The sequence below is a fragment of the Papio anubis genome, chromosome 10 (genome assembly GCF_008728515.1).
Source record: "Papio anubis isolate 15944 chromosome 10, Panubis1.0, whole genome shotgun sequence".
Taxonomy (NCBI): Eukaryota; Metazoa; Chordata; class Mammalia; order Primates; family Cercopithecidae; genus Papio; species Papio anubis.
In genome coordinates this window covers 53,033,028-53,054,553 of record NC_044985.1, presented here as the reverse complement: position 1 = coordinate 53,054,553, position 21,526 = coordinate 53,033,028, and the positions used below count along the sequence as shown (strand labels likewise).

Sequence of the window (21,526 nt, the reverse complement as noted above, 5' to 3'; positions counted from 1 at the left end):
TCTTTCTTTCTTTCTTTCCTTCCTTTCTGTCTTCCTTCCTTCCTTCCTTCCTTCCTTCCTTCCTTCCTTCCTTCTTTCTTTCTTTCTTTCCTCTCTTCCCCTACTCCCTCCCTCCCTCCTTCCCTATTTCTTTTTCTCTTTCTTTTGCTCTGGGTTTGCTCTGTCACTCAGGCTAGAGCACAGTGCAGTGGCATGATCATAGCTCACTGCAGCTTCAAACTCCTGGGCTCAAGCAATCCTCCCACCTCAGCCTCCTGAATAGCTAGGAATACAAGTGTGCACCACCACACCTGGTTAATTTGTTTTGTTTTTGTAGATACTAGCTCTCACTATGTTGCCCAGGGTGGTCTCAAACTCCTGGGCTCAAGCGATCTTCCTGCCTCAGCCTCCCAAAGTGTTGGGATTTTAGGTGTGAGCCACCATACCTGGCCTCAAGTCTGTTTCTTGATCAGTACACCTGGTAACATTGGGCTCTCTTGTGTGCATATATGTAGATGTACATGCATACATACACATATATTCCACTTTGGGTGGAATGGATGAATATTTTGTTTCCAGTGGAAGGAGTTCTTTGAGTTACAAATAGTAGAATAAGAGCTTTCAGTTTACAACAGAACCCAAATGACAGTGTTTCATTAATCATGTTCATGTGTTAATGGATTCTCTTGAGACCTTTGGAGTCATTGCTTTTGCAATATTTCCTTAGGGCCTTTTTCTTCAGTCCAGATTAATCTAAAATACATTGCACTGATCCAGAGATGTCACCAAATTCTCCTGAAAGGCCCTTTGACTGTATTTGGACTGGGCTGTGCTTTTATGGAAAAATGCTATCTCACTGCTGATGAGGTTTCTGGCATTAGCAAAGATGGCCTTATACATGGTACCACAACCTATGTGGTACGATGTTAGGAGCCCTGATAAGATACTCTGTTCCCCTACAATCTGCTCCATCAAGCTAGTGAGGAAGGTATTTAGGCATTAGGAATACCTAAAATGCCACAATTAGAAAATTCATTCCTTGGAGGGCTTCTGTTTTCTGCTGAAAGTGCAAATACCCGTAGAAGGCTTTAAGAACCACTCACCTTCCTGTGAGTAAGTTCACCTGGGAGCAGATTTTTGGGGTCAGGGTCACGAGCCATGAAAATTCTGGCCATGTTATGGGGATCTGAGGGAGAGAGAAGGAAAGGATTTTTAGACAAGGGTGGGGGAAGTCAGGCGGAGGTGGGACCATTTAACTAGATAAGGCTCTAATCGTCTCATTCCTGGACTATCAGAACAGCCTTTTAAGTTTAAGTTGCTTTTCCCTCTTTGTAACCTTACTCACCAAACGTTGTGAAGTGTTGAGTGCTTATAGTAAACAGAGTGAACATAGCTCTTCCCAAGGAAGAACTGGCTGACTTTAGTTTCTTGGTTTCTGGAAGGAGATGGGATAGTGGTATTGTCTTGCTTGAGGATAGCCAAATGGTTGTGGACAAGAGGGCTTGTTTCCTGACAAATGTTATTCTGCCTTAAGAGTGCAAAGATAAATGGTCTACCAGAGCTTCAGTACCTGTTTGTTGGGTTGCATTTAGTTTGGAGTGTTTGCTCTGTGCAGTGGAGAATACTTTGGAGGGTGGTAAGGTCTCTCTGTTTCATTACTGAAAAAGAATAGGAGTGGGGTCATGGCAATGGGGTATTTCATTCCTCTGTGTGTGTGTGTGTGTGTGTGTGTGTGTGTGTGTGTGTGTGAGATGGAGTCTTGCTCTGTCACCCAGGTTGGAGTATAGTAGCCCAACCTTAGCTCACTGCAGCCTCTACCTCCTGGTTTCAAGTGATTCTCCTGCCTCAGCCTCCTGAGTAGCTGGGATTACAGGTGCACGCCACTGTGCCTGGCTAATTTTTTTGTATTTTTAGTAGAGACGGGGTTTCACCATGTTGCCCAGGCTAGTGTTGAACTCCTGACCTCCAGTGATCCAACTGCCTCGGCCTCCCAAAGTGCTGGGATTACAGGCATGAGCCACTGCACCTGGCCTCATTCCTTCTTTTGCAGGGGCAGGATGTCTAGGTTTATGTAAATCTGTGCTTTTTTTTCTTTTGAGACGGAGTCTAGCTCTGTTCCCCAGGCTGGAGTGCAGTGGCGCGATCTCGGCTCGCTGCAAGCTCCGCCTCCCGGGATCATGCCATTCTCCTGCCTCAGCCTCCTGAGTAGCTGGGACTGCAGGCGCCTGCCACCGCGCCCGGCTAATTTTTTTTGTATTTTTAGTAGAGACGAGGTTTCACCGTGGTCTCGATCTCCTGGCCTTGTAATCCGCCCGCCTTGGCCTCCCAAAGTGCGGGGATTACAGGCGTGAGCCACCGCGCCCGGCCTGTAAATCTATTCTTATTCAACCAGAAATAAGGTAGCAACTTAAGATAATATTAAGTTTTTCTTTGAATGAGAAAGGAATTATTATATGTTATTTTAGTCAAAGAATATTTTTACATTTGATGCATTCTTCTGTTATATAAGAGAAAGTTTAGAGAATTAGGATAGTGAATATTTTTAATGCTTTTTTTTTTTTTTTGAGATGAAGTCTCACTCTGTCACCCAGGCTGGAGTGCAATGGCACTATCTCGGCTCACTGCAACTTCCGCCTCCCTGGTTCAAGAGATTCTCCCACCTCAGCCTCCCAAGTAGCTTGGACTACAGGTGCGTGCCACCGTGCCTGGCTAACTTTTTGTATTTTTAGTAGGGATGGGGTTTCACCATGTTGGCCAGGCTGGTCTTGAACTCCTGACCTCAAGTGATCTGCCCATCTTGGCCTCCCAAACTGCTGGGATTGCAGGAGTGATCCAGCACACCTGGCCTTTAATGCTTTTAGGAAAAATTTGAAATTAATTCTTTTAAACATGGGACCTGGAGAATCACTGAACTTCCTTTTTTTTTTTTTTTTTTTTTTTCTTCTATTGAGACAGGATTTCTCTCTGCTCTCTATGCTGATTACGGACTCCTGAGCTTAAGAGATCCTCCTGCTATGGCCTCCCAAAGTGCTGGGGTTACAGGCATGAGCTACTGTGCTGGCCAGACTTTTTAAATGGAAAACTTTTTAGCTTGGTTTCAGTAGATTAATCCTGAATTTCTTTATGTCCTCAATTCTATGGCTTATGCCAAGGCATGAGTTGAGGTTAACAGAAATCCTTTTATGATGATAGAAAGATAACGATGTCCAAGTTTAATGTACAGTATAATGACTTAAGGTCCATTCTGGGAAAGCCTGTATATTTATCATTAATTTCTTTTTGGTGTTGGAATTATATACCTACAGCATTTCATGTAAAACTCCAGAGGATCACCTGAAATATGAATGATTTACAATAGACAAAATAATAAAAATGCTCATTGTAGGAAGATAGAAAAATACATAAACGAGAAAATCAACATAAAAATACATAAGCAAGAAAATAGCAAATTGGGAGCAAGCTTGCTTTTGACTCTAGTTTGACCTGTGTGTCTTAGAATAAATCTTGATTTTCACTCTTGCCCTTGACCCAAGACTGGGCCAGTGGAGGCAACCACCACCATCTGTGCTTTCAGTGTTGAGCATCCTACCAAGGAAGGTGGCTTAGATTTTGAAAGTTTCTCTCAGTCAGATAGTAGGGGAACAACTCTTAGAATGTTAGATGAGTGGTGGTAATGCCCCGGAAGGAGCCACCTTTCATGGAGGGACGGCTGTGCTTCAGGCATTGTGCCAGAGGTTTACAGGGACCTCTTTAATCTTCACCGTAACCTGATTTTGCAGGTCAGAAACTTTGTAGGTAAGAAAACTGCATACTGTATCAGTTTAAATTCAAGTTCATCAAGCTAAACCAGCTCAGTAACAAATATTTATTGAGTGAAGGTTCAGTGGTAAATGAGACACAAACAGTTCCCTCATGGAACTTAGAGTCTGGAATGACATAGGGACAGTCAGTGCTTTGCCAGAGTTGAAAGCCATACATCTCTTGGCTTTTTGGCTATTGTTTTTTCCATTGTTATTCTTCTCATTTTAGCCATTCTTACTGAATTTAATTGAAATTTTACTTAATTATTATAATGCCTATGGATCCATGTTCTGCATATTAACTCATTCATGCTAATTCAAGACTGTAACTATAGGTACCCAACACTCAGAATTGAGATGGTCCCTGAAAACTCTATTCTTGACCAACTCTCTAATATCATTTTATTTTATTTAATTGCCTTTTAAAAAAGTATAATACAAACAAAACTCCAGTAAGCAAATGGCTTTAATTTTTGTGTGTCAGTTAGTAGAGATTTTATTGTATACACTTTCTGGTTTAATTTATTACTGAAGCCATACTTTTTTTTAGCATTTAAATTCTAAGATTTTATATTTATAATAGTGATAACGGTTTTTTACTGTAATTGCTAATGATATTTAAAGCACAGAGTAGGCAAAATCTTAGGAAATATACTCTGCTTTTTTTCCTTCCATTTCTGACAATCATTGCAGATAAACTTGTAATTTTATTCATGTTGCTACTAATATGGGGTCATTATAAATTTATCATGTCTGTGCAGAAACCTGAACACCACTTTATTACATGTGGGTATCGGTTGGTGACAATGTAATATTGTTGATTCTGTGTCAACAAGCTATTGGATTGTTTCAAATCATCACAATCACGTTATAACACAAAGTGATGACATTGGCAGAGCCTGAAAGTGGTTTGGAGACCTGCTCATGCTATTTGAGCCCAAGCATAACAAACCAGGGCCAAGGGACTTCTGGCGTAAAGATAACCTGCTGGTGAGGCATGTTCTGAAGTTCTTTTTGCTCAGTCTGTGGACAGGGTGTTGATGGATCCCTTCTTTATAGATTTACAAGGCAATGATTTGGTGTTACATTTGTTTCTGTATAGGGAAATTAAAATCATGATTATGCTATATTAGTAAATCGCTTCTAATACAAATTACAGTTTTTGATGGTAGGGTAAGATGTACTCTTGTAGCCCTTTCCCTCCCTCCCTCCCTCCCTCCCTCCCTCCCTCCCTCCCTTCCTTCCTTCCTTCCTTCCTTCTTTCCCTCCCTCCCTCCCTACCTGCCTCCTTCTTCCTTCCTTCCTTCTTTTCTTCCTTCCCTCCTTCCTTCCTTCCCTCCTTCCTTCCTTCCTTCCTTCCTTCCTTCCTTCCTCCTCCTCCTCCCTCCCTCCCTCTCCCTCCCTCCCTCCTCCCACCCCTTCCTTCCTTCCTTCCTTCCTTCCTTCCTTCCTTCCTTCCTTCCTTCCTTCCTCCCTTCCTTCCTTTCTTCCTTCCCTCCTACCTTCCTTCCTTCCTTCCTTTCTTCCTTCCCTCCTACCTTCCTTCCTTCCTTCCTTTCTTCCTTCCCTCCTACCTTCCTTGTAGATCTCTTTGCCGTCTTTTGGACATCATCTTGGTTACACACATATATTCTAACACACCATATATAGTTCATTTATTGAGGATAGGCTGGGTACTAGGAGATCCTGTAACAGGCTGTGGGAATACAGAGGTCACTTCGTCTCATCTGTTCTGTTCTTTATATTTCATATATCCAGGTCATGGCAGGAGAATTTTGAACTTTCTGCTTACAAAATCCTTTCCAAGGCATAACTTGTCACTAAAGGGGAAAAATACAAAAATATTGTGTAAAACAGCAGCAAAACCAGTTTTTAAAAAAGGGAATGACATATTACATTTTTATTAAAAATGTTGACTTCAGTTTACTAGATGTTTATCAGTACTTACTGCCCAAGAAGAGGCTTTTAAACTTACTGTTGGAAATCTTTTTGGCACTCTTTCTGCACAATATTTCTTAATAGTTTAAGAAAATTCTTACTCTGTTGGCAGAAGCCATACAGGCCCATCACTAAATGGTCAAGGTTGAGGCATGCCTGTATGTGCAACTCAGTTATTCATCTAATGAATGAACTGTGGATAAAGTATAGTGTTTGTGTGTATAACAATGCAGTGATCCTCACCATCACCAAGCGTAAACATTTCTGATAAGAGTTGTCGTCAGAGTTGCTTATTGATGTTGAAGCATTGATTTCGTTAGAGTCAATTATATATGTGTGTGTGTGTATGTATGTATGTATGTGTGTGTGTATATATTTATGTATATACCAGATCTCTACTTTCTGAAAATTTACACATTTAGAATGGAGGTTATTTAGTTCCTATCATGTAACTTGTGACTTATAAGCCCACTTAGCAATTACATACTGCTTCAGTCTGAATTTGGGCCGTAGCCAAATAAGGGTGGGTTGCCATTGGGTACAAAATTGAGGTTGAGGTGCAAGATGCCAGGTGTCATTTAAACCAAGGTTAGGATGCAAGATGCTAGGTCTTATGAAATTTATTGTCTGGACACTGATTGCTAACCTTAACATCTCTCCTTTCTGCCCTCTCTCTTTTTCTCTCCCTTTTTCTTTTCTCCCTATTTTTGCCTCTTCTCTCTCTTCTCATGTCTTTAGAGTTTGTTGTAACTATTGCGATAGTCAAGAGCTAAATAACATGGAGTTAGGGAGAAGGAATACAGCAAGGTGTTTGTATGATTCAGTCAAGAAGGTCCATTTACTAGTTATAAATAATTTAGCCTATGACTATGGGGAATTACCAAACCTACCAATTGACAGTCAATTTCTTCTCTTCTTGTTGCTATTGTCATAATTTGCAGTATCAAACTATTGTTCATTTGATAACCTGGTGATCTCATCTGATTATTAAGATGACCAAAATGAAAGTGATGCTTATAGCTTTAACATATCCATGTCAGTTTGATTTATGATTCAACACTTGGACCTAATTAATCAGAAAAACCCTAATTTGATGCTATCTATTAATGCTAGTCTGAAACACCATTCAAAAGCCTTAAGCAAGAAAGCTGCCTTTCTAAAGTCTCTCTTGTCATCTATTTCTCATGAATGTCCATTTTCTTTTTTAGTGTTTGATTCCACTCAACCATTTTCCAGTAATTTATATTGCTAATCAAAAAGCCATATAGGAATTCTCTGGGTGATTGGGACTGAAAATGTGCTCTGAAATGGGAATGATTTGTAGTTTTTGCACAGGGTGTGTTAAGTCATCAGGTGCTGAAGGGCATGCTATTCTTGCAAGTAGTTTGATTCATTGGATCCTTATTTACCTGGGCAGACAGGCCATCTTAAATTTTCTTCTGTTTGGATAGTGCTCTTTTTAACATCCTGTATGTGTAGCTCTTTTGCCATGAAAGATGTAAATAACCAGTTAGTCCCTAGTGGGGATCGGGGGCAGAGGAGATGAAGGTCCTGGGCTTAGTTTCCTTCCATGTGGAGGGAAGGTTCCTCTTTAGGAACCTCAGTGACTTAGTTGATAGAGGAAGCACTGCATGAGCTATTCAGGGGGAGCACAGAAAAGACTGATACAAATACAGTTTCAGTGCTTTGATGCTCACTAATAGGAAATCTTCATTGCTCGGCGTCCTTAGTAAAAACTTGGACATTCTTTTGAATGTTTGGGCACTTGAGTGATTGTCAATTTATATTTTTATTTTTTTGTGAGTGTATGCAGTTGGGGTGGGGAGAGGACATTTGAAGAAATTATTATTTTTTGCTCTGATAATGAATATGGATGGGAAAAGTTTGCACCATAATGCAAATGTGTTTATGACTGTTTTTCATAGCCACAATCCTTTATATTAATGATGAACTACTTGAGGATTTCAGATGCTTGTGTTTTTCCAGTGTGGTCCCCTCCCCTTGAAGGGGTAGACCTGTGGACGTGTGATGGAATGGAGCATTCCAGGGTGAAACAGGCCTTTCTGGAACTTAGATTCTTTATCACACTCCGAGGGGAGTTCGTTTCTAGTTGCTGGTACTAGCAGATGCAGTGTGCAATTGCCCAATCCTAGGTGCTCTTATTGATGGGTGGGGAGGAGTGGGATTGCTGTTTAAGAAATTTTATTATCTTTAGAAGGGAAGAATTTATTATGGTTTTTTTTTATGGTCTCTTTCATGTGGGCTAAGATAATTTTGAGCTCTGACTGTCCAAGCTGCTTAGAGGCTCTGAGTTGTTCTCCACTGGGGGTGGTACTGCCACTCTCAAGCGGCATGGACGTGCCTGGGAGTGTTTTTTGTCACAGTGTTTTTTGTCACAGTGATGTGGCGGGGCACTACTGGTGTTCCACAGGTGGGGGCCAGGGATGGTGTACATACTGCTTTGCCCAGGACAGTTCTGCAAAGTGAGTAATTATCCCAACCTAAATGGCGATAGCATTCTCCGAAGAACCTCTGAGAAGTGTGACTTTGCTTATAATGTTCTGTAGTGCTGATGGACTGCCTGATTGTAGAGGTGAGAGGTGCGTAATGAAAAAACAAGTGGGATGTGAGAGCCTTGGGGGCAGGGGAGAAAGACAGGTGACTAGTGTTTAAATGGAAATGGAGAAGGGTAGCTCAGTTATAAATGGCTCAGTTTTAATCTCTCATTGCTCAGAATTGAGAGACTGCTCAAGTAGTACATCTCATTCTGCTGCCATTTGGTTATTGGAAAGGCACATTATTTTAATTACTAAGCAAATATTTAAGTAATCTTTGAGATCAACTATCTTGAGAGCTGACTGGATTCTGTGGGCTGGATACGCAGACACGTCCAGCTTGGAGAGGATGGTGGGGGATGGTCACTAGGATGTTGTTGGCAATGCCCTAAGGCAGTGGTCCCCAACCTTTTTAGCACCAGGGACTGGTTTCATGGAAGACAATTTTTCCATGGACAGTGGGGTGGTGGTGGGGGAGGGATGGTTTTGGGATGACAGTGTTTCACCTCAGATCATCAGGCATTAGATTCTCATATGGAATGCACAACCTAGATTCCTCTCATGTGCAGTTCACAATAGGGTTTGTGCTCCTATGAGAGTCTAATACAGCCACTCATTTGACAGGAGGTGGAACTCAGGCGATAATGCTTGCTCACCCACCTCTCACCTGCTGCTATGTAGCCTGGTTCCTAGTAGGCCACGGACCAGTACCGGTCTGTAGGCCAGGGACTGGGGGCCCCTGCCTCATGGAACCTGTTGGTAGTTTGCCATGCAAGTAGACCTGCTTTGGATCCTCCTGGGGCAGCTGGAGGGGCTGCAAGGTGAGACTCTTCTCTGCTAGCAGCCTCTTGGTGAAGCACCTACCAGCCTGCTCACTGGGCTCATGGTTGTGGTGAGGTTCTGGGGATTGAAGTGGAGCTCCAAGCTCTTCTCATGGTCAAAGTCTGTATGCTAGTTCAGGCTTTACCTACTCAGAGTGACCTTCACTTTTAACACAGTTATTTCCTGATTAATCACCCTCATACTCATTTGATAGTCACTCTTTGGCTTGGCACTCAAAGCTCTTTTTTCTCCATCTTCTCAGCTTTGTTGCCTACCACTCTCCAAGAGGTCCCCACTGTGTGGGCCATACTTATTAGACCCTCACCCATGCTAAGCTTCTGTCAAGTTTTTTTTTTTTTTCTTAGAGACAAGTTTCACCATGTTGGCCAGGCTGGTCTTGAACTCCTGGCCTCAAGTGATCTGCCCGGCTTGGCCTCCCAGAGTGCTGGGATTATAGGCGTGAGCGATCATGCCTGGCCTGTCAAGTTGTTTTGACCCTACAGACAAAGCCTGGTCTCCCTCTTCACCTCCCCAAATCCTGCTCATTCACAAAGACCCAATGTAGTCTTATAACTCTTCATGAAGTCTTCTCTGATGACACCAGCCTGCAGTGTTATTTTTTTTCCCCAAGGCCAGTTGTTTGTTATTATCTCCATTGCTTATTTGGAACCAAATTGTCTGTTGTCATATGGCATAGCTTTGGAGTCAGACTGCCTCAGTGTAAATCCATGCTCCACTACCTACTAGCTGTGAGATTTGTTCAAGTCTCGTTGTCCTCATCTATGAAATGGGGCCATTGATACCATCTCACAAAGCTGTTTTGAGGATAAGTAAGGTAATGCATGGGGAACACTTAAAATATTGCTGGCAAGTTCTCGGTGAACAGATGCTGTCATTTGCTTTGCAGGACATGAAATGATGAAATAAGTACAGGCTCTGGAGTCACACAGGTCCTGGGACTATATCAGACTTTGACATTTTCTATCTTTGTGGCCCTGGGTGAGTTGGTTAATGTCACCGAGGCTCAGGTTCCCCTTCTGTTAAATAAGTATAAATCTCCCATCATACAGTTCTAAGAGGATCCAGTGGATATCTATAAAGCTTTATATATTGTCTAACACATAGTAGGTACTCATTAAACAGTATCAGCTATTGTTATTGCATGGATATTTAATTTATAACATATAAATCACTTTTGCCCCCACTAAACTTATAGGCTCTGTCAAAAAGGAAGCATATCTTATTTTTCTTTGTTCTTCCACTGATCCTCGGACAACTGCACATAGTAGTTATGAATTTATTTGTGGCTTTAGTGAATCTGGCATCATATTCTTTTTGTCCTTATTTGTTTATTCATTTATTTTTGCACTTAAATTATGTCTACATGATAATGCATCAAACTGCATTGTGGGTTTTGTCCCCAAATCTCTGACTTCTGGAAATGTCCTTATAGTATTGTTTTCCTCTAAGAAAACATCAGGGCTCTGAAACAATAATTGGGACAAAGCAGTCTATTCAGTGGTTTGTAAACTGGATTAAAAAAAAACCAAAAGAATTCCTGCCACCTATTTGGTGATCTGTAAGGAAAACCAGGCAGTTAAAATGTTGCACAGAAAGAGAACAGTCGGTTGGTTTGCTGTTCATGTCTTGTTTCAGTTTCATTAACTGAATCCTTGACTATTCTATCAATTTGACACTAGACAGGGTGGGGTGCTCCATATAATTTGCTATCCTTGGCTATCATCACTATAGTGTAAAGTTTTGGAAATAAGCCAGTGACCCTAAATCTTTAAAAGGGGACTGGCCTTGTTTATGTGGGCAAGGTATGGGAATTGTAGTGAACTGTCGGCCAACTTATGAATATCAGAAGTGTGTCTATCAATACCAAAGGAATCAAAATTAAGTACAGAAAAAGTGAAGCAAAAATTATGGATAAGTTAAGGAATTGCCTCTTAAATTTGTTTGTTTCTTTGAGTTCAGTGAAGGTGTGACTATTAAAATGTGATTTAGTCGTACACAGTTTTAAAAAGAGGACTGTACCTCCTCAGGTAGACCAACCGTTTGGAAGGACCAGTATGTGTTAAGAGGATCTAGCGGGGAAATAGGATTTGCCATAGAAATTACCTTACTCTGTTAACTTTGGACAATGTTCCATTGACTACTACTCGCCTTTATCTTATAAGAAGAGAATTTATGGAAGGAAAAGGAAACTTACAAGGAAAGGGTAAAAGAATGAAACTGCTATTAATATGACTCAATGTTTTTTTCTTTCTTTTTTTTTTTAATAAAAACTTCTAGATATTCCTGTTTTTTCAGATTATTCCAGATTCCATTTTTCTTTCTATGGATTTAAGATGGTAAATTTCTATTTAAAGTCTCATTGTTTGTTCTGATAGCTTTCTATATCTCTGATACATAATGGTCTCAGCAGGCAGAGTTTTACAAAGAGAATTCTACACTTCCTGACGAACATGCATTAGCTATTCCATGAGCACCCGGTGCTGTGCCAGAGGCTGTAAATGACACAGAGGAATGTTCTCAATCCAGCATTTTTCCTTGCTGTGGAAAACAAACAGGCAAATGACTTCTTTTCTCTGGGCGCTATCTGTTACTCTAATATCTTATCTTAACACACTCATAGTCCAACACTTACCCAGGAAGCTTGGAATATGGCTACTTATGAAGAAAGGATTACTCTTGTTTTTTTTTTTTTCCCTAGCTTTGGGCTCTTTATGAGGTTGAGGTTGGGAAACAAGTTTATTCCTATGTCTAATACAAATTTTACTACAGATATCAAAACGCTTAAATTTTTTTTTGCATTGCTTTTGATTGCTGCCATGTTTCCGAAGCCCAATAATTTTTTAATGCTATGTTAGTCACCAAGTAGATTACTCTTTTTCTCCAACTGAAGTATATGAGCACTATGGATTCTACGCCAGCCCAATAATGAACTCAGTTAATGTTAACTGAGAGCAGCTTTGGGGGATCAGTTTTTTCCATTCATTCTTGAGTTTAGTGGAATAAACTTTTTCTTTTGATGAAAGGGAACATAGAGTAGTGGTCAAGTAGCATGAATACTGGAATCAGAACTGTCAGATTCAAATCCTTGCTTTGCACATATTTGCTATTGGATCTTGGGCAAGTTACTGAATTGCTCTGTGCTTCAATTTATTTATTTGCAAAATGTTCATAATAACAGCATCTATTTCATAGGGTTATTATGAGGATTAAATGAGCTAATGTTGGCAGAGCACTTAGAATGGTGCGTGCCATTTAAGCGCCATATGAGTACTTCTTTTCATCTTTGCATCATCTATTCTGATTCATGGGACAGGCAGGGGTTAGTGCTTGAGAGATAGGGTGTTCATTTGGTTCTGATGGTTCCTTTGCGATGATTGCCTGGTTCTTAACAAAACATTTTTATTTCAATGTGGATTGTATTTTCCTCCCTTCATCCTTGGTTTTTACTAGAGGGAATTTTTTTTTCTTTTTTTAAATCAGGCAGCCCCCAAACCAGAGAGGCTCCTGGAGAATGTTTTAAAGTTACGTAAATGATTGTTTGCAAGGTTACTTCTTGGCTAAAACTGGATTGGTTGAATATGGCAGTTTTGAGACTGTTTTCTGAACAAAGTTTTAAAACTGGCTCCATGTAGATTTTTTTTCTCCCTGTGGGTGGCTCCAGTGTGTGAAATCATCCCCCCCAACTTTTTTTTTAAACTTTAAATACTTAAATAACGAAAAGGTAGATAATATCTAGATAAAACTTTTGGAGGGCTTGTGAATAAAGGCTACTTATTTAAAACAAAACACTTAAAATAAAGTGCATATGGACCAACTGAAGTCAGGGGCATTTGCAATTGTTATTAGACCTAATCCAGACCTTTTCACTAGTGGTTTATATTTGGTTTATTTTTAAACAACACATACTCCCTTTATGAGAGAATGAGCTTCTGAGGCCAGTGAAGCATTTGGCTGATTGCTGAGAGGTCAGCCAGCAATGATAAAGTATCAGTTTGTTTTTTCTGGAGAGATATTTCCAAACAATAGTCATTTGGGAGTTAGAAACAGGCATCGAAGTTACTACTGACAAGGTGAATTTGACAAATGAATTATAGATCTGTTGATAAACTGAGTAAATTGGATTTGATATATTAGATAATGGAGTGAGGAGATCAAGTGTGAAAATCACTGCCTATAAAAGTTACTTAATTGCAACATTTCCCCATTAGTTTCATTTTTCACATGTGTGATTTTAAATAACTGACCTCAAAGTGTTTTATAAAATGACTTTTGGGTCTCTATTTTGTGTTCTTTTCATGACGTGTTTAACTTGGCATTTTAGCTTGGCAAAAACAAACAAGTCCCCCCACCCTACTCCTCAAAAATGGGACTTGTAATAAAAGTTGCTAAAGAAATAGCATTAATTATATATATTTTCAAAACAGGCAATATATATTGTACTGATAATTTCCTCCTGAGTACTCAGTCTCTACGTTTATACTTTTCTTTTCTCCATAGCAATATGAAACTGTCTGTAAGAGGACTGTTCTTTATGATTGTTATAATTTTTCAACCAGAAGATACTACCTTTACAACCTCAGATACTAAGGGAGACAAATACACTGAACTTACAAATGTATTATGTTGGATTACTAACAATAGACCTAATTGATAAAAGTGATTTAATATATGTTGTGTTAATAGCTAAACCTCCAAAGCCCCTAATCTCCCATGGAAATATTGCTTTGTAGAACAAAATCCAATGAGAAGTTCTGGGATTCCAGAGTGAATTTGTACATTCCTTAGGGGCATTTTTGCAAGGGAGGTTGTTGTGCTTTAAAGGTAGTTGATAAGAGACCTGCACCACCAACCCCAGACCTGCACCACCAACCACCATCATGCATTAGTCTATAGAAGGTATTTGGGTGTACGTACTCCTGTACCACTCGGTACCACCATTTAGCCAAGCGAAGTTTCTGACCATTTGCAGCATACATTATAAATCAGGATGTCACTACCAGACAATCAGATTTGAACATTCCATGAACAAAGTAGCCTATATACCCTAGAAATAGATCACTTAACTATGTTTATGTCATGCTGTTGATATGCCTGCATTTACACAAATCAGGACAGCACATTGCTTGTTTATTTTAGGAGTAGGTAATTGATCTGTATATTTACCTAATTTTGGTTAATTAACTAAAAATTGAAATGGGTAATTTAGCATGATTGCTTAAATACATGGGGAAGATGTAATTATTCTTCCAACTCCAAAAATTGCTCCTTTGTCCCATGAGTTTGTGAAAGAATAAAATAATTTTGAGTCTTTAAGTGGGGCTGGTAGTGGCTGCTCTCTTTGAAAAATTTTTCTGTGTGGCACATAATGCTTGGGAAGGTCACTGGCCAGGTATTTGGGGAACTTTGTCCCTTGGGGAGACCTAGGAAAATCACAGGATATATTTGTTCAGTGAAATGAGCTTGTTTAAGTTATATTGTCCTTCCAGTATCACTAGGGACTATCACTGCCACTTGGGCTGTCAAACTTTTGGTGTCAAGTTTGTATACTCTGGTTGGCTGCAGAGATTTTGTTTTGTTTTGTTTTTGGCTCTTTGGTTTAAAAAAATTGTTTGCAGAGATGAGCTTATAGATCTGGCAAGTTATAATTTAATTTTTAAAAATTAAGACAAAATATTAGTCTGAATCTAAGAATGAAAGGTCATAACCTGCTGTATATGATTTAGTAATAAAAAATCACTTAAAAAATAAGGTGAGGAACTCAAAAAAGTATAGTCAAGCAAATGAAAAGTTACTCATGATGTTATCAATCAGAGATAAGCACTGTTAACATTCTGGTCTTTTTTATGCTGTTTTTTTTTTTTCTGTGCATATGTAACTCTGTTATCAGTAAAAACTTACATCCTTGTTTTTGTTACATTAAATTATGAGTATTTATCTAAGTACTTAGAATTTATCCATAACCATTTTATAAGTTACTAATATGTCAAAAAGAGATGTAAAAAATATAATTCTTTTATTGTTGGACATTTAGGAGGTTTGCAATTGCCTTTGTTACAAATAATGTTGTGATGAAAATCTTTATACATACATTTTTGTCTACTTCTTTGATTTGTTCCTTAGGAAAAAAATCCTTGAAGTAAAGGTACTAAATTAAAGATCAAGTGTTTTTAAAAAGCAAGATACATGTTGTCAAACAGCTTTCCCAATGAGTTCCATCAAGGTATACACTAATCAACTGTGTATGAAAATCACTCTCTTCCTGTGGATATTCAAATAAATATCTTTATATTATCGTTGGGAGAATGTTTTCCTAATTTTCTAATTTGTATTTCTTTGATTATGTAATTAGTTGAATAATTTTTCATTTTTATCAAAAATTTATATTTCTTCGGTTAAATATCTGCATGGCATAAGTTTTTAAAATTTCTGTCTATTATTGCAGAATGTGACAGTGAGCATTTTCGCTGTGGAAATGGGCATTGCATCCCTGCAGACTGGAGGTGTGATGGGACCAAAGACTGCTCAGATGACACGGATGAAATTGGTTGTGGTAAGTGAGGAGGGGCCAGGCTAAGTTCTATTTTGAGTAACGTAAGTGCTTCGTGGTGATTTCACCTGCAACAAAGAGAAGAGTATGCCTTTTAGTGACAGAGTCAGGTCTGGGCCAAAGTCTTTTGAGATCTGTGTGGTTAAATAGAGAACTGGTGGCATTAACAATGATTTCATTCCCTTCTGAGGTAGGGGTTCAATTCACATTGATGATAGAACATTAGTTTCTATCTCACCCTTATCCCTGACCACAACTTCAATATGGAAACATATTTGGGTGCAGTTTTCTGAAGCCTGTAAGTGATTATTACTGATATTCACTCTGCAAATTTTGTGCACCCACAAGAACAAACAAAAAATAATGTTATCTGAACTACTATGATTTGTAAGTCAAGGAGGAGTCCATTTTTATGTAAAGGATGTAGAGTAACTTGTTGGAATTACCAAAAAGAAATCACATAATTGGTTTGTGTGATTTATGTTTTTTAAAAATTCTAGTTTTAAAAAATTTAAAAAATATGATAATGTAGTAAACCTCAAATCTAATTAATTATTAAATGACGTTCACATACATTTTGTCATTTAGTTTTCTCACTAATCTTCTGAGGTAGGTTTCAGATTAGGAAATTGAGACTTGGAGAAGTTAAGTCATTTGTTAAAGTTCTTACAGTTGGTAAGTCTGTGCACAGATCCCATTGCTCTTCCCAACTTCTCATAGGTGATCAATCATACATCTGCAATTTCCTTCATTTCAGCAGGTGAACTAATGAGGGTTTTCTTTCAAAAATCAGAAAAGCAGGTGAAAAATTTTTGTTTGGAATTGTTGGCCATCTTATGGCATACCATAGCGGTCAAACTTTGGTGTGTCATTTAGATGACAACGCATTTGAAACTGGGAGGAAGGGTAAGGACTGGGTCCTGTACAGTGCTCCTCAAACGCTCATGCACAAATGGATCACCTGGGAGCTCATTAAAGTGCAAATTTAGATTCCGTATTTTGAGGTGGGACCTGAGCTTCTGCGTTTCTGTAAACTTCCTGCTGATGTTGATGCTGCTACTTTGCGGACTACACTTTGAACAAGGGACTAAACTATATTTGTAGAGACATGATCATGTGCTAACTGTTTGCCTCCACTGGGCTTACTGAGTTCATTTTAATTAAACAATAAAAGCAAAAAGGCAAGAGCAGTGTATCTGGGGTAAAGGAATAAGTGAACAGCTATGCCAACAACTCTTCAGAGATTGTTACCTGTATTATATTTTATTGACCTGTAAAAATAATAACAATAACAACAATACCAATGACAATAGTGAGAGCAGCTAACATTACTTGGTGCTTTCACATACATTATTTAACTTATTTTTCACAACAAACCGTGAGATGAGTATAGTCCCCATTTTATGATGCATACAAGGTTCAGAGAACCTGCCAAAGATCCTAAAGCAAGTAAATCATGGAAATAATAATTATTTGATTCTGGATTTTCTTTTCCAAATCTCATGAATTTTCCAGTTCATCATGATACTTTACTATTAGTTATTATGAAACAAATAGTTTAACAATAACTCATGGTTAATTTTTACTTGAGTGAAGCTTTTAATCTAACACCTTTACCATAATTTGTGTGTATGTCTGCTGTTTGTTTTATTCTCTGTGTTTTTAAGTTGCTTTGGTTCATGAGTTTGTTGTGATGCTGTTGCTGAGTTTATCTGAAAGTGAACTCTGGCATCCACAGACTCTAGTATAAGGGTTGTTTACTATTTGCCTTCAAATAAATTGAGGAGCAGTTGACATGATACGCTCTTCTGGAACAAGCATTGCTTGCTAGTATAGTGGGGAGGATGATTGCCATAATGAGTTCTCTTTTGGTTTGTTTTAGCTGTCGTGACCTGCCAGCAGGGCTATTTCAAGTGCCAGAGTGAGGGACAATGCATCCCCAACTCCTGGGTGTGTGACCAAGATCAAGACTGTGATGATGGCTCAGATGAACATCAAGGTTGCTGTAAGTGTTTGGAGAGGAATCTTGCTTGGCTTTGTGGACACCTAAAACCCAACCTGTCACAAAGAGGTTACACACAATGGGATGATTCTTTATAAATGTGGGGCGGGGCCTTAAATCATAAGGGAACCTATGCCAGCAATCTCATTCAGGGGTTGGATGATATTGAAAGTACAGATGTACTGAAGAATTATGAATATACCCCAGCAATTCGGAAATGAGATAGGTTCCCAGTCTTTAATTTTGATTATGTTATGCTCAAGAAAGAAACCAAATATCTATTGGTGTGTATAGCTGGGTGTCTTCATGTGTGTGGTTGACAGCTGAATGAGTCCTTTGGCTCTGTGGCATACTTTGTATTCAAACCTTCCACCCCCTCTGCCCCAATATTAAACTCTCTTCTTTTTGACTTAGTGGAAGCAGGTAGGTCTGTTGGAGGGCTTCTTGGTGGTTACTTCAGTGACTGCTGCCGCAGCCACCATAGGATGAATTGGAACAAGAAAGAAAATAGTAGCAATGAAGCGGATCTTGGCAACTGAGGCATCCCTGGACATTGAGGTGGTTTGGTTCAGTTACCTCGAAAAAAACCTTTAAATTCTAATTTCTTTGAGATCAAACTGGAAAAAACTGTTTTAATAGGTTTAACGATGATTTTATTTTATTTATTTTTATTTTATTATTATTTTTAGAGTCAGGGTCTCACTCTCTCACCCAGACTGGAGTGCAGTGGTGCGATCACAGCTCACTGCAGCCTCAAACACCTGGGCTCAGGTAGTCCTCCCGCTTCAGTCTCCTGAGTAGCTGGGACTATAGGTGTGCACCACCATGCCCAGCTAATTTTTAAATTTTTTGTAGAGATACGATCTTGTTACGTTGCCCAGGCTGGTCTAGAATCCTGGGCTACAGTGATCCTCCTGCTTTGGCCTCCCAAAATGTTGGGATTATAGGCATGACCCACTATGCCTGGCCTGAAAATAATTTCAGATGAGAGTAATGTCGGGTAAATATAAGATGGCGACCTGTGAGCAATTTGTCTCTCATGTGTATCATTCCATTCCTTTCTCTATTAAGGATATTTGTATAATTTAAAATCATTCTTGTATCATTGCGGATGTTGTTAGCTGCAAGGAAAGAAAAACACAACTCACAAAAGTTAAACAAAAAGGGGATTTATTATCTCACATAATAAGAAGCCTAACTGTAGGATTGTTCTAGGGTTGATTAATTCCCAGCTCAGTAACATTATCCAGTTTTTCCTCGCTTTTTTGCTCTGCCATATTTATCCTATCGGCCTTTCTTGATTGTGTAAAAGCTGCTCAAGTCTCAAAATTTGCATCCTGAAGACCTGACATTCTCTCAGGTAGAGAGGAGGTTCTTAATAAATAGATACTAAATGCGTAAATGATGGGTTGTTCATCTTTTGGCTATATAGCTTTGAGTCTGTTTTCCCTTATTCCTCTCACAGAGTGGGAAGAAAGCTGAGCTTTATTTTGCGATTCAGTGTGTGGTGGATGACCCTTTGCTAATAATAATACAGAGGGGATTGGAACTACTAAGGCAACTGCTTGGGAGAAGAGGCTGGAGATAAGTTTATAGCAGTCATTTTAAAACAATATTGCACATCATTTTAAATGACCATGGGTTTCATAAGGCAATTCTCCCATTTTTAATGATATAAAAATTCTCCATTAGGTATCTTTTAACCACAAACAGAATATGCCACCTCTGTGTTCACTAAAGTCACCAGAGAACTCCTGATTGCCAATGGGCACTTTTCCTTCCTTGTCACACTGGATGGGCATTTTGACTGCACTTGACTCTGGAGACCATTCCTCCTTCTTGACACCACTCCCTTGGCTGCCATGACTCCCAGCAGTCCTGGCTCTCTTTTGAGCTGCTTTGGTCGTTCCATTTTATTTTCCTCTTCTACTCAGCCCTTGAGTATTGGTGTTGCTCAGAGTCCTGCCCTGAGCAGCTTTTCTCATTCTAGATAATCTCAGGATAGTCTCACCATTCTCATGATTTTAGTGACCCTCTGTGGCCTGATGAGACCTAAATCTGTGTTTACAACCCAGATTTTTGTCCACACTTCAGTCTTTTATACTCAACTACCTTTGAACCTCTGCAAGGTGCCTTGAACTCAAGGTGTCCCAACTGCAAATAATCATCTTCCTTCCTGAACTGGATTTTCCTTCTATATTTGCTAGGCAACATATTTTATCTTTGTTAATGGAAATAGCATTTAACCCACTATGAGGCACTGGCAGAAAATACAAAATCAGTCTTAAATTATCGGAAATAGGCAGATGGAAGCTCTTTTACTTGTTGAATTTGTGAAACATATTTCATAATGAAAATATTTTATTAGATGAAGAAGAAAGATTGCTGTAAGTGCCATGAACTATATAATCAATTGGCATGAAAAGGCTATCACAATCCCCTAAGCACCCACGCTAGAAACTTGGAAGTTATTCTTGATTCCTTCCTCTTTTTCACTGCCCACATTGAATCACCAACTCCTGCCTAATTTGCCTTATAAATATTTCTAAAGTTCATCTCTTTATTTCTCTCTCTATTTTTTTTTTTGTAATGACAGATTTTTTTTTTTTTTTTTTGAGACAGGGTCTTGCTCTGTTGCCCAGGCTAGAGTGCAGTGGTGCAGTCATGGCTCACTGTAGCCTTGACCTCCTGGGCTCCAATGGTCCTCCCACTTCTCAGCCTCCTGAGTAGCTGGGACTACAGGCACATGGCACCACACCTGGCTAATTTTGTATTTTTTTTGTAGAGATGGGGTTCTGCCATGTTGCCCAGGCTGGTCTCCAACTCCTGGCCTCAAGCGATCCACCCACCTTGGCCTCCCAAGTGCTGGGATTATAGGTGTAAGCCACCATGTCTGGCCCATCTCTTTATTTCTGCTCCCACTGCCAACATCTCTCATTTGGGTGTCAGCAGTAGCCTCTGGGTTGGCCTCTCTGCCTCCAGTCCTGTGCATCCTTAGATTCTCTCTGACACTGATGCTGATCTAACTAAGATTCTTTGGTAGCTCTCCATTAATTCCAGGAGAAAGTTCCAATTCCCTAACATGGTTTACAGTGGCTTCCAGGATGTGGCTGGTGCTTATTTTCCTATGTCTATCATTTGCTATTCTTGTCTTGAAGTGGCCACTTGGGCACAGCAGTGCTTTCAGTTCCTGTGGGCGTGCCATGCTGTGTCCTAGCCTTTTGTGTCTGTGCAAGCTGCCTGAATGCTGAATGCTCAGTGCTAGATGGTTCTTCTTTGCTTTTGGCCTACCTGACTGCTGCTTCTTTAAGACCCAGGGAGGTATCACTTTTTCAAGGAAACGGTCCCCATGCATGTTCCCATCCCAGAGTGCATTAAGTTCCCAGATTGATGGTTCTATCATTCCTGTGTGCCTATAGTCCACTTTCATAACTGTTTTCTAATTACTCCTTAAAGTGTCCCCTAGAAGACTATGAGCTTCTTGAGGGTAGGGATTGTGCCTTACTCATTCGCAGATTCCCATATTGCTATACTGTGTGGTACATAATAGGCCTTCAACAGATGTTTGTGTAATTAATGAATAGATGAATCTCAGCATTAGATTGGTTGATGGAATTATATAATTTTAATTTGTTTCCTCACATTTGAATGAGCTTTTAATTGCTCCTTCGTAAGCCTTTTGAAAACCTAAGCACAAAATTTAGAATTATTTGGGCTTGATGTAAAGAAGAAAGCCAAGGTAATTGAAATAGTACTGACACCTGACATAGTTTCTTTTCATATTTTGTTTGAGACACTCATGACTTGTCTTCTCGGGAATAAAAGAAAGTTCTTTAATTTTATGTGAAAATTGGCAATATAT

The 21,526-nt window shown here is 39.4% G+C and overlaps 1 protein-coding gene across 2 annotated transcripts in view; it reads left to right on the top strand.

Annotated features, from left to right (window-relative positions):
• LRP2 (LDL receptor related protein 2) overlaps positions 1–21,526 on the top strand; it is a 213,975-nt gene that overhangs the window by 24,427 nt on the left and 168,022 nt on the right. For both annotated transcript variants that reach the window (XM_021923700.2, XM_031651331.1), the window contains exons 2-3: positions 15,558–15,665; positions 17,545–17,667. In XM_021923700.2, the coding sequence (XP_021779392.2) occupies positions 15,558–15,665; positions 17,545–17,667 (231 nt within the window). The remainder of the gene's footprint in view (positions 1–15,557; positions 15,666–17,544; positions 17,668–21,526) is intronic.